General features: G+C 45.3%; 1 protein-coding gene across 1 annotated transcript in view; it reads left to right on the top strand.

The window, feature by feature from the left end:
* The window catches only part of LOC121948672 (titin), a 200,011-nt gene that overhangs the window by 171,300 nt on the left and 13,567 nt on the right, over window positions 1-15,144 (top strand). The window contains exons 191-214 of the mRNA XM_088083830.1: window positions 43-339; window positions 640-1,227; window positions 1,611-1,913; window positions 2,034-2,330; window positions 2,420-2,707; window positions 2,904-3,209; window positions 3,470-3,772; window positions 3,863-4,168; window positions 4,285-6,048; window positions 6,159-6,452; window positions 6,614-6,898; window positions 6,989-7,288; window positions 7,388-9,454; window positions 9,635-9,937; window positions 10,021-10,326; window positions 10,543-10,833; window positions 10,949-11,248; window positions 11,436-11,741; window positions 11,888-12,190; window positions 12,510-12,791; window positions 13,192-13,785; window positions 13,912-14,199; window positions 14,381-14,680; window positions 14,764-15,066. Of these exons, the coding sequence (XP_087939956.1) occupies window positions 43-339; window positions 640-1,227; window positions 1,611-1,913; window positions 2,034-2,330; window positions 2,420-2,707; window positions 2,904-3,209; window positions 3,470-3,772; window positions 3,863-4,168; window positions 4,285-6,048; window positions 6,159-6,452; window positions 6,614-6,898; window positions 6,989-7,288; window positions 7,388-9,454; window positions 9,635-9,937; window positions 10,021-10,326; window positions 10,543-10,833; window positions 10,949-11,248; window positions 11,436-11,741; window positions 11,888-12,190; window positions 12,510-12,791; window positions 13,192-13,785; window positions 13,912-14,199; window positions 14,381-14,680; window positions 14,764-15,066 (10,974 nt within the window). The remainder of the gene's footprint in view (window positions 1-42; window positions 340-639; window positions 1,228-1,610; window positions 1,914-2,033; window positions 2,331-2,419; window positions 2,708-2,903; window positions 3,210-3,469; window positions 3,773-3,862; window positions 4,169-4,284; window positions 6,049-6,158; window positions 6,453-6,613; window positions 6,899-6,988; window positions 7,289-7,387; window positions 9,455-9,634; window positions 9,938-10,020; window positions 10,327-10,542; window positions 10,834-10,948; window positions 11,249-11,435; window positions 11,742-11,887; window positions 12,191-12,509; window positions 12,792-13,191; window positions 13,786-13,911; window positions 14,200-14,380; window positions 14,681-14,763; window positions 15,067-15,144) is intronic.

The raw sequence follows: 15,144 nt of genomic DNA, 5'->3' as shown, positions 1-15,144 counted from the left end.
CAACAAAATGTGTTTCATAAAATATCCTGCTGTCTCTTACAGAGGTACCAAGTCCACCAATGAAACTTGGAGTTTCAAATGTTACCAAGGACAGTGTTACAATTACCTGGACAAGACCAGAATACGATGGCGGTAGCAGAGTCACTGGTTACCTTATCGATGCCAAGGAGAAGGGACAGACCAAGTGGGTGAAGTGTGCCACTGTCAGGACCATGACCCACACAATCAAAAGCTTGAGGGAGTGTGCCGAGTACTACTTTAGAGTCCGTGCCGAGAACCATGCTGGACTCAGCGAACCGAAGGAGATGATTGTACCTGTTATTGTCAAGGAAATACACGGTAGTATCTTTATTTCTATATTTTGATATCAGTTGTGGTAGTCAGAATGAATTTTTATTTGAAGAAAACAGTGTGCTGCACATAAAGAATATAATTTATTAAATTTATACAGATGGTTTTAATTATGTTTTATCAAATATAAAACAATAATCACCGGAAATGCTGTATTTCCATGTAATGAAAATGTGTATTCCGACACTTAATGAAAAGAAATGGAATTCGTGGAAAAATGCAGTTGGATGGAGGTAATGTTTTAAGATGACATAAATAATCACATCGATGTCTTATTTTTTTTAACAGAGGCTCCAGAGTTTGACCTGAAGAACTACCCCAAAAATACTGTTTATGTGAAGGCAGGATCGGACCTGACCTTTGAAATTCCTCTCACTGGCAGGCCCATGCCTAAGGTGACAATGTCAAAGAACAATGTTGTCATTAAGGGATCCAAAAGGCTGCTAACAGAAGTAACTCCAGACAGTTTAATCATCACCCTTACTGAAAGCATTTCAAGTGATGCTGGCAAGTATGAAGTCACTGCCTCAAATGCAGGAGGTACCACCAAGATCCCAGTTATTTTCGTTGTGCTGGCCAAACCTGGACCTCCAATTGGTCCAGTCGAGGTCGGAGAGGTCGGAGAGACCACAGTATGTCTGAAATGGGGTTCTCCAGAGTATGATGGCGGCAGTCCTGTTACCAACTACATAGTTCTGAAACGTGAAACCAGCACTCCTACCTGGGCAGAGGTGTCAACTAGCATTGCCAGAAGCTCAATCAAAGTGACCAAGCTGACCAAAGGAGAAGAGTATCAGTTCAGAATCAAGGCTGTGAATCGCTATGGTGTCAGTGACCATATTGACAGCAAACCAGTCATGATAAAGCTTCCATACAGTAAGTCAGTCCACTTGAATACATTTTAATGTAGCTTTAATTATCCTGTAGTGATCAGTTACCATCAGTTATATGAAAGGATATTTTTAGGACTATATCTCTGTACATTGCACATTATTTTTATACTTTGTTCTGTTAATCCCTGCTCATTCCTTGGACAATTTTGCACATTTCTGCACAAACTAGCACTTCTAAAAACTGTACTGCTCTTTCACTTTAATGCTGATATATTGTAGATATTTTCTATAGTTTTCTCATATATTTATTGTGCCTCTCATCTATATGGGGGTAATCTTTGTGTTTATTGTTCATTTCCTGTAACAACTTTTGTTCTATGGATGATAATTCTGAATAAACAATAACATGAATGCTGTTCTTCACAGCCATCCCTGGACCTCCATCCACACCATGGCTCAGCTTTGTGTCTAGAGAAAGTCTGACAGTCTGCTGGAATGAGCCTGTCAATGATGGCGGGAACCCTGTGATTGGATACCATCTCCAGATGAAGGAGAGGAGCAGCATCCTCTGGCAGAAGATCAATAAGACAGCAATCACAGGAAACCAGTGGCGAGTCACAAACATCTGCCCTGGCCTCATCTATGAATTCAAGGTGGCAGCTGAAAATGCTGCTGGCATTGGAAAGATGAGCAAGACCTCTGAAGAGGTGCTCGCTATTGATGCCTGTGGTAAGTGTTTTTAATTTGGATCTGTTTTCAGTTTTCAGGGAACCCACAGTCTTAAATGATATAAGCTTACTCTAAAACAGTTTCCAATGAAATTGTATCTCTTCCCCTTTAATGTTACAGAGCCCCCAGCAAACGTCCACATCACAGAAGTTACCAAGAACTCAGTCAGCCTGGCCTGGCAGAGGCCTCCATACGATGGTGGCAGCAAGATTACTGGCTACAATGTGGAGAGGAGGGAAGCTCCCAGTGGCAGATGGGTGAAGGCCAACTTCACAAACATCATTGAGTTGGGCTTTACTGTATCTGGACTGAACCAGGATGAGTCTTATGAGTTTAGAGTATACGCCAAGAATGCTGTGGGGTCTGTCAGCAACCCATCTCTGATTGCTGGCCCAGTCACTTGTGTCGACGCATGTGGTGAGTTGTTGATTTGTATCCAAGATTTCTTGTTCACTTTTATTGGGTTTATTTATACAGCACTTCAATCAACCTCCAATGTCCCACAGGTGCCCCAGCCATTGACCTTCCCCCAGAGTATCTGGATGTGGTTCAGTACAAGGCTGGTTCTTCAGTTAAGCTTAGAGTCGGGATCATTGCCAAGCCTCTGCCAACAATTGAGTGGCTCAAGGATGGAAAGGAGCTGGTACCAACCTCCACTCTGTCTGTTGAAAGCACAACTGACTCTTCTGCTGTTCTGATCAAGGATGCATCTCGCCTGGACACCGGTTCATATGAGGTCAAGATCAAGAATGTCCTGGGCTCAGCATCTGCAACCATCAGGATTGAAATCCTAGGTATTTATAAATTACTGCCTCACTCCTCAATATTTCAAAAAATCTAGATTCTGAATTTTCATATTATTGAGTTCCTATATTCTGTTTAAATCATGATGCCTTCATGTAAACAGTCCTCTCTTATTTCCAGTCATCCCTGTATTTAATGTTCATATGCTATGTTTTTTTTGTTGTTTTTTTTTTAACTTCCCCTTAGACAAACCTGGACCCCCAGTGGGTAACATCAACTTCAACTCCATCACAGCAGACAGGATCATCTTCAGCTGGGAGCCTGTGCCTGAGTCTGACCAGGGAGGTTTCAAGGTGACCCACTACATTGTTGAGAGGCGTGAAACCAGCCGAGTGGTCTGGACTACAATTTCAGATAGGCACGAGAAGACCCACATCACAGCCAGCAAGCTGATGCGTGGAAATGAGTATGTGTTCCGCGTAATGGGTGTTAATAAGTTTGGAGCTGGAGAGCCACTGGTGTCGGAGCCAGTAATTGCTAAGAATGCCTTTGGTAAGTTTTGGGCTGCAGAGTGCTTTGAGTAGAATTGTTAATGTGAATATGTCTTTGCATAAGCTTCTATAGTTTTCTAGTTCTTTGAGGAATCCTCTAGTTCTTTGAGGAATCCTCAAAGAACTAGAGTACACTGTACATTGCAGAAATAAACCCTCGTCTTTTAGGGCCCATCCAAATCCTTTAAAAAAAAAAAAAAATCATCAAGATTGTTACTTATCCTTTGAATTTCCTAACATGTTTGTTATACATTATAACAGTAACTCCTGGACAGCCTCATACTCCTGAGGTGAACATCATCACCAAGTCCACCATGGTGGTAGAATGGGACAAACCAGGTGTAGATGGAGGTAGCACTGTGACAGGCTACTATCTGGAGAGGCGCGATAAGAAGAGTTTGCGCTGGATCAGAGTTTACAAAGACCCTATCACAGACATCAAAACGACCGTCTACCATCTGACAGAAGGAAACGAGTACCAGTATCGCGTCTGTGCCATTAACAAGGCTGGAGAGGGACCGTTCTCTGATGCATCCGACTACTACAAGGCTGCTAACCCAGTTGGTAAGTGGCCTGACATTCACAGATTTACGCACAAAAAAAACATTAAAGATAAATTTTGAACCCCACCTAACAAATACATGTTGCTTGCAGATCCACCTGATGAGCCTTGTAAGCTGAAGGTGGTGGACTCCACCAAGACATCCATTACCTTGGGCTGGTCAAAGCCAGAATGGGATGGAGGCAGTGAGGTCATCAGCTACATGGTGGAGAAGCTTGTTGAGGGAGAGAAAGAATGGGCTATGATTACCTCAAAGGGAGAGGTCAAGACTACAGAGTACATAGTTCACAACCTAAAACCAGACGTTAACTACTTCTTAAGAGTCTCTGCAGTCAACTGTGCTGGCCGTGGAGAGCCTCTGGAAATGACTGAGCCTGTGCAAGCCAAGGATATCCTGGGTAAATCTACGAGGAAACGAATAAATAATTCAAAATGTGAAGTGTGTTCAGTTTACAACATATATGGCTTGTTTTGTTCAACAGTGTGACGTGTGTATTTTTCATGATTTTCACAGAGGAGGCCCAGATTGACTCCGATGTTGCCATGAGAACTCACTATATCGTGAAGGCTGGCAAAGATGTGGAGCTCTCTGTTCCTCTGAGGGGCAGACCAGCTCCCACAGCTTCCTGGAGTAGGGGAGAAGAATGCATCGATCGTGACCCCAAATATGAGTTCCACCACTCAGACACTACCACAGTCCTTGTTATGCGCGAGGTGACCAGGCTTGACACCGGAAAGTATACCGTGAAGATAGAGAACGGTGTGGGAGAGCCAAAGACACTAACTTTGTCTGTGAAGGTCCAGGATACCCCAGCTCAGTGCAGGAACCTGGTCCTAAAGGATGTGACTCGTGGAAAGGTCACTCTCTGCTGGGAGCCTCCACTCCTCGATGGTGGTGCTGAGATCACAAACTACATTGTTGAGAAGAGGGACTCCTCCAAGAGATCCTATTCTGCAGTGACAAGCAAATGCACAGACACAACATACACCATTGAGGACCTCTCAGAGAAGACATCCTATTTCTTCCGTGTGTTAGCAGAGAATGAGAATGGTGTCGGTGATCCATGTGAAACACTTGAGCCTTTGAAGGCCACAGAGACACCAGGACCAGTCAAAGAGATTTCTATGAAGGATTCGTCCAAGACTTCTGTCACTTTGCAGTGGCTGAAGCCAGATTACGATGGTGGTAGCATCATCTCTGACTATGTCATTGAGAAGAAGATCAAGGGTGAGGAATGGTCATTGGGAGGAACCAGCAGACAGTGTGAGTTTGAGGTCAAGAAACTCAAGGAGCACTCAGACACATTCTTCAGAGTTGCTGCCAGAAACGAGAAAGGACAGGGCGACTTTGTTGAGACTGGGCCTATCAAGGTCATTGACTACATTATAACACCTGAGGCAAATCTTTCAGAGTACCCGAATGGCTGCGTCAATGTTCGTCTGGGTCACAATGTACACATTGAGCTGCCATACAAAGGTAAACCCAAACCCTCTGTCAGTTGGCTGAAGGACAGCCTGCCTCTGAAGGAGAGTGACCAAATCCGATTCAAGACGACAGAAAACAAAGCCACTTTAATGATTAAGAATGTGAAGAAGGAAAATGAGGGTAAATACACCCTGACCCTTGACAATAAGGTCAACAGGAGATCCTCCCACATCCATGTCATCACGCTTGGACCACCATCAAAGCCTGTTGGACCCATCCGCCTGGATGAAGTGAGAGCTGAGAGCATCATGATTTCCTGGGATGAACCCAATGATGACGGTGGTGGAGACATCAACTGCTACAGTGTCGAGAAGCGTGACACCTCCCAGACTGTATGGAAGATGGTGTGCTCGAGTGTAACGGATACTCAGTTCAAGGTCCCCAACCTGATCAAGGGTGTTCAGTATCAATTCAGAGTGTGTGCTGAGAACAGATACGGTGTCAGCGAGCCTTTGGTCTCTCAGATGGTCATTGCCAAGCACCAATTCAGGCCTCCAGGCCCACCAGGCAAGCCTGTCGTATACAATGTCACTAGTGATGGCATGACCATCCAGTGGGAGAATCCCATTTATGATGGTGGTACCCCCATTCAGGGTTTCCATGTGGAGAAGAAGGAAAAGAACAGCATCATGTGGCAAAAGGTCAACACTATGCTGATCAAAGAAACTGATTACAGGATCTTGGAGCTCATTGAAGGCCTCGAGTACTCCTTTAGAGTCTATGCCCAGAATGATGCTGGCTTCAGCCGAATGAGTGATGAGAGCAAGTCAACTATGGCAGTCAGTCCTGTTGGTGAGTGACGATTCAGATTATTATATTAAACCAGTTTTGTTCTAAAATCTGACTAGAATGAAAATACTTTGGCAAAAATAAGTTCAAATATGTATCTCGTATCTTTTAAGATGCTCCTGGCCAGCCAGACTACATTGATGTGACTAGTGACTCAGTGACACTGAAATGGGATGCCCCCAAACATGATGGTGGTAGCAAGATTACCAGCTACAGCATTGAGAAACGCCAAGGACATGGCCGCTGGTTCAAGGCCAATTTGACGGATGTACATGAGTGCCAACACACTGTGACTGGGTTGGCAACAAATGAACGCTACGAGTTCAGAGTGACTGCCAGAAATGCCATTGGTGTTGTCAGTCCTCCCTCCAACTCCTCTGGTTTTATTGCGGTCAGAAGTGAGAACGGTGAGTTGTGAAAGCACTTGGAGGGTAGAGAGGGGGCTTGTGACTGTAATATTTGCAGTTTGAACTTCAGTGCTGATGAGTAAATGATGAACGCTGCTTTCACTGTCTTTCACTATGATATATACTGAATAATAAATGCTCTTCTTTTTTCTATATACTAGCTGCTCCAATTATTGAGTTTGGCCCAGAGTACTTTGAGGGTTTGACAATCAAGGCAGGAGACCACATCAGGTTGAAAGCGACCATCACTGGACGCCCTGTTCCAAAGGTTGTCTGGTTCAGAGACGGTGTGGAGGTTACTAAAAAGATGATGGACATTATCACTATAGCTGGATCCAGTACCCTGTTTGTCAGAGATGCTGATCGCACACACCGCGGCCTCTACACTGTTGAGGCTACCAATGGATCTGGAAGCAAGAAGCAGGACATCCTTATTCAAGTCCAAGGTATGCAGTTTTAACATTGAAATCTTTGTAGTGCAGTTGTTTACATGTAGTCATGTTCTAACTTAAACCTCACACACCTCTTTGGTGCAGACACACCTGGAGAGCCAGTAGGACCCATCACTTTCAGCAACATCTCTGAGGGTAAGTGCACCCTGTCTTGGAACCCACCTGATAATGATGGCTGCTCGGAGATTTCACATTACATCATCGAGAAGCGCGAGACCGCCAAGATCTCCTGGGCTTTGGTGTCTGACGAATGTAAGGAGTGCACTTTCAACGCAGCTAAGCTCATCAAGACCAATGAGTACCAGTTCAGGGTCTCTGCTGCTAATAAGTTTGGAGTTGGCAGACCTTTGGAATCCAGCCCCATCATTGCACAGATGCAATACAGTGAGTGGAAAGTTGGAAAGGCTTTATGAATTTAATATTAAGGATGGTTTTCTCTCATTTGCATACATTGTACTAATCTATCAAAATTGTTTCCCTCAGCTACTCCTGATGCTCCAGGTACTCCTGATGCCACTGAGGTCACAGGAGAGAGCATCACTCTGTCCTGGACTCCTCCAACATCTGACGGAGGAAACCCCATTCAGTATTACATTCTTGAGAAACGAGAAAAGAAGACTGTCAAGTTCTATAAGGTGATGACCAAGAAGCCCATCATCGAATGTGCTCATAGGGTGCCTAGTTTGACAGAGGATATGGAATACGAGTTCCGTGTCATGGCTGTGAATGACGCTGGTGTTGGAGCGCCAAGCAACATCTCTCTACCTATCAAAGCCGCCGAGCCAAAGGACATTCCTTGTGCTCCATCTGTGGTTTGCGTGTCCGATTCCACAAATACCTCCATCAGCCTGGAATGGTCCAGGCCTGCAGACGACGGAGGCATGGAGGTTCTGGGCTACATCATTGAGATGGTGAAGAGAGAGGAGACAGAATGGAAGAGAGTAAATGAGGAGCTTGTGCCAGTAACGAATTACATGGTGACTGGTCTGCAAACAGGAGCTGAGTACAAATTCCGTGTCGCAGCTGTCAATCAAGTGGGTAGAGGTGAGAACCAGGAGACTTCAGAGCCTGCTCAGGCTGTAGACAGGCTAACACCGCCACAAGTGGATATTGATGCCACCTTCAAGCAGACACACATTGTCAAGGCTGGAGGCTCAGTGTGCTTGGGCATCCACTTCAGAGGAAAGCCAGTTCCTACTGCCACCTGGGTTAAGGAAGAGGGACAGCTGGGTGTCATGTCTGAAGTCATAACTACAGAGGGCTACAGTTCTCTAAGCATTGAAAACTGCTCCAGAAATGATTCAGGCAAATATACTGTTACTCTGGAGAATTCTAGTGGCAGCAAGACCATTACATTCACTGTTAAAGTGATGGACACTCCTGGACCTCCACAGGTTGTTGCCTTCAAGGAGGTGTCCAGAGGCACAGTCACACTTACCTGGGAGCCTCCTGTCAATGACGGTGGTGCCAGAATTCATCACTATATTGTTGAGAGGCGTGAAGCTAGCCGCCGCACTTGGCAGCAGTCTGGTGGCAAGTGCACAAAGAATTTCCTGAAGATCCAGGACCTGCTGGAGGGAGTGCCATACTTCTTCAGAGTCTTGGCTGAGAACCAGCACGGTGTAGGTGAACCATTCGAGTTCACTGAGCCTGTCATTGCCACCGCAGAGCCAGCATCTCCAAAGAGAATGGACATCCTGGACACCACAGATAGTTCTGTGTCACTGGGCTGGCTGAAACCAGAGCATGATGGCGGTAGCCGCATCCAAGGTTATGTCATTGAGGCTAAGCCAAAGGGTGCAGACAAATGGGTAGTGGTTGGCAACACCACCACTCTCACTTATGTGGTTGAAAAGCTCAACAAGGGTGATGAATATGACTTCCGTGTGAAGGCCAAGAATGAATCTGGCTACAGCAAGCCCAGGGAAACTCTGGCTAGTGTGCTGGTCAAAGAGCCTCACATTGAGCCTGCTGCTGACCTCAGTGAGATTACCAATCAGCTCATCATATGCAGGTCTGGCAGTACCTTTACCATCGATGTTCCCATCAGTGGTAGACCTGCTCCTAAGGTAACCTGGAAGCTGGAAGAGATGAGACTAAAGAATACAGACAGAGTGTCCATCAAAGTAACTAAGGACAGAACCAGCATCTCAGTCAAGGAGGCCATGAGAGGAGATGGTGGTAAATACTACCTGACTCTGGAGAACGTGGCAGGAACCAGGACCTTCACTGTTGAAGTTAATGTCACAGGTAGACCCAGTCCTCCAACAGGACCCATCGAAATTTCATCCATCACCTCAGCGTCCTGTGTCCTTAACTGGCAACCACCAGAGGATGATGGTGGCACTGACATCACCAACTATATCGTGGAGAAGCGTGAGTCTGGCTCCACGGCCTGGCAGCTGATTAACTCCAGCGTAAGAGGAACATCTCTTGATGTCAGTCACCTGACTAAGTACATGCAGTACACATTCAGGGTCTCTGCAGAGAACAGATTTGGTGTCAGCAAGTCCACTGAGTCTAAGACAATTGTCGCAGAGCATCCATTCAGTAAGTACTACTCCATAAACAAACTCTTTAACTTATTCACTAATTTCATGTATGAATAAAAAAAACACACATATATGAATTTCTTATACTGTTGATATCTGTAAAAGTGGTCATCTTCTATTGAATCAGGTTGGCATTTGAGTGACTGTGCTCAACAGCAAAATCTTCCTTTTGTCATAGCACCTCCTGGCCCACCAACAAAGCCTTCGGCGTCTAACATCACTGCCAACGCACTGACCCTGAAATGGGAGGAACCTTACCATGATGGTGGAAGCAAGGTGACAGGATACTGGATCGAGAAGAAGGAGAGGAACAATATCCTGTGGGTGAGGGAGAACAAGATCCCTTGCTTTGAGTGCTACTATAGGGCGGAAGGTCTTGTTGAAGGCCTGGAGTACCAGTTCAGGGTTTATGCCATGAACAGTGCTGGTCTGAGCAAAGCCAGTGAAGCCTCCAAGGGAGCAGTTGCTCAAAACCCAGTTGGTGAGTTTGGACACAGTTTAAGATCACACAATCCAGTTACTTGTTAATACTCCATGCTCTAACTTTACTGATCTGTTTTTTAGATCCACCAAGCAAGCCAGAAGTCACAAACGTTACAAGAACCACCGTATCCCTCAAATGGTCATCTCCACTGTATGATGGTGGCAGTCCCATTGTGGGCTACATCATCGAGCGTAAGCCATACACTTTGACTGGTGAGGGCCGCTGGCTCAAGTGTAACTACACCAATGTGATAGACACTTTCTACACTGTTACTGCCCTGGGAGAGGGAGAGCCCTATGAGTTCAGAGTCATCGCCAAGAATGCCAACCAGGTCTTCAGCATTCCCTCAGACTCCACTGGCTCTGTGCAGTGCAAGACTGACTTCGGTAAGATCTGCATCTGCGATTGTGATACAATATCACCAATACAACACACTGATCTTAAGTCTCAAATTACTAACTAGAGTGTTATGAATATTTCCTGCATAGTAAGTGTGAGCAAAACCTTAAGGCTTAAATATGTAGATTATTTAATTGTGTATATATTACAGTCCTATTTAAAGATTTTTTTTCATAACCATGTTCCTATTTTCCACCTAACAGAGCCTCCAAAGGCCCAGCTGGACAGTAAACTTATGTCTGAAACCGTCATGGTCAGAGCTGGTTCAGACCTGGTTCTGGATGCTGCAGTGGGAGGCAGGCCTGACCCCAAGGCTGCCTGGTCAAAGGGTAATAAGGATCTGGAGTTGTGTGAAAAGTACCACCTGCAGTACACCCCCACCAGAGCCATGGCCATCATCAAGTTCTGTGACAGAGATGACACTGGAAAGTACATCCTCACAGTCAGGAATGTAAGCGGAACCAAGACTGCTGAGGTTAACGTCAAAGTACTTGGTAAGCGAGAGTGCTTTGTTTATCAAGCATTCAGTTTTATGTATTACAGATTAAGTATTATTTTTTCATGGTTATCCTATGTAAATTATAACAAGCACAACTGCTATTTTTACAGACACCCCTGGAGTATGTGAAGGCCCCATTGAGATCAGCAAGATCACAGAGGAGTCATGCACACTGAGCTGGAAGCCTCCTCTTGAGGATGGCGGTGACGATGTCTCCCACTATATTGTGGAGAGACGCGACACCAACAGACTCAACTGGGTCATCATGCAGGCTGAGTGCAAGGAGCTGACCTGCAACATCACCGGACTTTTCAAGAACACAGAGTACCTGTTCAGAGTCCGGGGTGTCAACAAGTATGGAGAAGGAGTTCCCCTGCAGTCAGATCCCATGGTTGCAAGAAACACTTTCAGTAAGTGCAACAATTAGATCAGTGTGAATAATATCCCAAAATCCAATCCTCAGTAGGATCCCACTAAGAAAATATCTGGCTGATAACCCTGAAAGCAAACGTGCTCACAACTGTAAGTTCTGGAAATAGTACAATATATAAAAATTCTCATAACCCCTAACACTGAATTACCTTTCCCCTACTCCAGCCGTGCCAACTCCGCCTGGTGCTCCAGAGATCCTGGTGTCAGGAAGGGACTTTGCCACCATCGAGTGGCTGAAGCCAGAGAGTGACGGTGGCAGTCCACTGATCCACTACCTGGTGGAGAGGCGCGAGAGAAAGAGTGCCCGCTGGGTGAAGGTGAACAGGGATGGAGCTCATCTGGACACCACATTGAAGGTGGGCGGTTTGACCGAAGGCAACATCTACCAGTTCAGAGTGACAGCCATCAATAAGGCCGGAGAGAGCGAAGCCAGCGAGGTTTCTCTGTATGTTGTCTGCAGAGTGCCAACATGTAAGTCCACCTTCTTTGTATATAATAGATCTTCATTAACCTGTCTCTCGTGGCATGATTAAACAGGAACCACGCCCATTAACACATTCATAAATCCTCTCTAATATCACAGATCTATTGATCCTCATTACTGTATCATCTCTCAGGCACTCCTGCTCCTCCTTCCATCCCCCGTATCACCGACACCCACGCTGACAGCATCAGCCTGACCTGGTCCCGCCCTGTGGATGACGGAGGATCTGATGTGATAGGCTACATCCTGGAGATGCTGGAAGCTGGGGGAGAGGAATGGAAGAAGGCCCACGAAAAGACCTTGCGTGCTACAGAATACACCGTGACTGGACTTTCTGCAGGCAAGAAGTACTGCTTCAGAGTGGCTGGCATCAATATCAATGGCACAGGAGACTTCAGTGAACCTTGTGCTGAGACAGAGCCTGTGGAGAGAATTGGTAAGTTATCTGGAATAGCATTAAGTGAGAGCAAATACAGCAACAGAGTTTCACAATTTATTTATTAGAGAAAGACATGGGATATAAAAAAAAATGTCATGGGATATGAAAAAAGATGTCCCTCTTTATTGCTTTACAAAATAGCTACTTATAATTTAAAAGAATACAACAAATGTAAAATTCAAAATAAGAAACACATTTACATTTAAAAATTAACATGAAAACCAGATTCAGATTTAGTTTCATTTGTTCATTTGAGCAAATATGACTTTCAGTCTTGATGATGTGTTAACATTTAAATTCCTATCATCTCACACAGAAACTCCGGACTTTGAGCTCCATGATGACCTGAAGAAGACCATCTGCCTGCGCGCTGGTGGATCCCTCCGCCTGTTTGTTAACGTCACCGGTCGTCCCGCTCCTGCCATCACTTGGAGCAAGCCTGGTGTCGACCTCCATAACAGAGGATTCATTGATGTCACCAGCACGTCCACCACACTTATCATTGATAGGGTCCACCGCTACGACGCTGGCAAGTACACGTTGGTGGCTGAGAACTCTGCCGGCAAGCAGGAAGTCAACATTCTGGTTAAGGTCTATGGTGAGTTGATGATGTCTAAGAGGTGAAATATGACATATTACACAAGGCATCGATTTTTTCAAATGTGATTTGTATTAAGTAAATTTGTTTTGCCACTGATTTAATGTGATTCAGGAGCTTTTGATTGAAATGTTGTTTTAACAAAATATTCGAAGTGTTATATTTTCGGCAAGTGGACATGCTTGGGTTTCTCAAAGACATTTCGCTTCTCATCCAAGAGGTTTCTTCAGATCTAACTTACACCAATCAGAAATTAATAAGCTTATTGGATGAGAGGTGACATGTATTCAAGAAACTCAAGCAAGTCCAGTTGCCTACCACAGAGCACTTAGAGTTACCCTGACCTGGATGGCTGAATGTCCTTACCAACATATTTAACAAAATACATTTTTATTGTTAGATACTCCTGGACCAGCTGGAGCAATCAAGATCAAGGAGCTGACCAAAGAGTCTGCAACCATTTCTTGGGAAGCCCCAACCGTGGATGGTGGCGCTCCTGTCAACAACTACATCATTGAGAGGCGTGAGGCCTCAATGAGAGCCTACAAGACTGTCACTTCCAAGTGCAGTAAGACATCTTATAAGATTGACAACCTGATGGAGGGCATGCTGTACTACTTCCGGGTTCTCCCTGAGAACATCTATGGCATTGGTGAGCCATGCGAGACTCCTGATGTCATTCTGGTTTGCGAAGTGCCTCTGCCACCACATAAACTGGAGATGATCGACGTCACCAAGACCACCGTCACCCTGGGCTGGGAAAAGCCTGAGCATGATGGTGGCAGCAGACTGCAGGGCTATGTCATCGAAGCCTGCAAGTTTGGAACAGACAAGTGGATGAAGGTGGCCACGCTTAAGACCACAGACTTCGAGCACACCATCGAGAAGCTGAATGAGGGCGAGCAATACTTGTTCAGAATCAGGGCACTCAACAGCAGAGGAGCCAGCGAGCCCAAAGAGCTTGTTACGGCCGTCACTGTACAAGAACAGAGAGGTAACAGACAGAAAATGTTGGAGCAATGATATGTAACATAAACTCACAGCTTAGTTCAATGTGTTTCTCAACTGCTGATGTAAGCTGAAGTTAACTGTGTTTTGTCTCTCTCTTCCTCCTTGCCAGTAATGCCTGTGGTGGACTTCTCCAGTATTCCTCAGAAGGTTGTCAATGTCCTTGCTAGCAAGACTCTGGAATTGGACCTACCCATCATCGGCCGCCCTCCTCCCGTCTGTTCCTGGTACTTCAGTGATAACAAGATCAAAATCACAGAGCGTGTTAAGATCAAGAGCACTGGCAAGTTTTCCAAACTGACTATCTCTGACACCACTATCAACGACACTGGTGACTACACTCTGGAGGTGAAGAATGCTGTTGGTGTTATCACCGAGGTCATCAAGGTCATCATCCTCTGTAAGGAACAATCCCTCATTTCTTGATTTTCTTTTAGTTAGGTTGTTTAGGTTACAATAAAGTCAAGCTGATTCATTTCTAAATTTTCAGTATCACAGCTATCAGAACTAACTATTAAGAATTACATTTCAGCCAATCAAGTTGACTATATCCATTAATTATATTAATCTGCTTTTACCAGCTAAACCTGATGAACCACAGGGACCCATCAGGTTTGATGAGATTGATGCTACCACTGTCAGCTGCAGCTGGGATCCTCCAGTCAGAGATGGTGGAGCTCCCATCAGTGGCTACGTGGTGGAGCAGCGTGATGCCCACAGACCCGGGTGGGTGCCTGTCTGTGAATCTGTTAGCCGACCAACCTTCAAATTTGGGAACCTGATTGAGGGAGATGAGTACGTCTTCCGTGCAGCTGCCATTAATCGTTATGGCACCGGAGAGTTCCTGCAATCTGAGATTGTCACCTGTAGAAGCATGAAGAGTAAGACTTCTTGCTTTTCACATTAGGTTGATCCAGATAGAATTATATTAACAGAAGATAGTAACGTTTCCCCTCCTTCACAGATGTTCCTGGACCTCCTGGCCGTCCAACCATCTTTGATGTTTCACGTGATGGCATGACCGTGGCTTGGAACCCACCAGATGAAGATGGTGGCCTTGAGGTTTCTGGATACATCATCGAGCGCAAAGAAGTAAGGTCTGACAGATGGGTGCGTGCCAACAAGAATCCTGTGACCATGACCAGATATAGGTCCACTGATCTGATTGAGGGCCTGGAGTATGAACACAGAATAACAGCCATTAATGCAAGAGGAGTGGGCAAACCAAGTCTGCTGTCCAAACCAGCAGTGGCAACAGATCCCATTGGTAAGAAAGCAGATTCAAAGAAAGCCTTTGTAGATTAAGCTTTATTCACAGTTACAGTTGGGTGGTATCAAAAGTGTT

Source organism: Plectropomus leopardus, chromosome 10 (assembly GCF_026936395.1).
Source record: "Plectropomus leopardus strain MGB_pleo_1.0 chromosome 10, ASM2693639v1, whole genome shotgun sequence".
Taxonomy (NCBI): domain Eukaryota; kingdom Metazoa; phylum Chordata; class Actinopteri; order Perciformes; family Serranidae; genus Plectropomus; species Plectropomus leopardus.
This window is presented reverse-complemented; position numbering and strand designations above follow the sequence as displayed.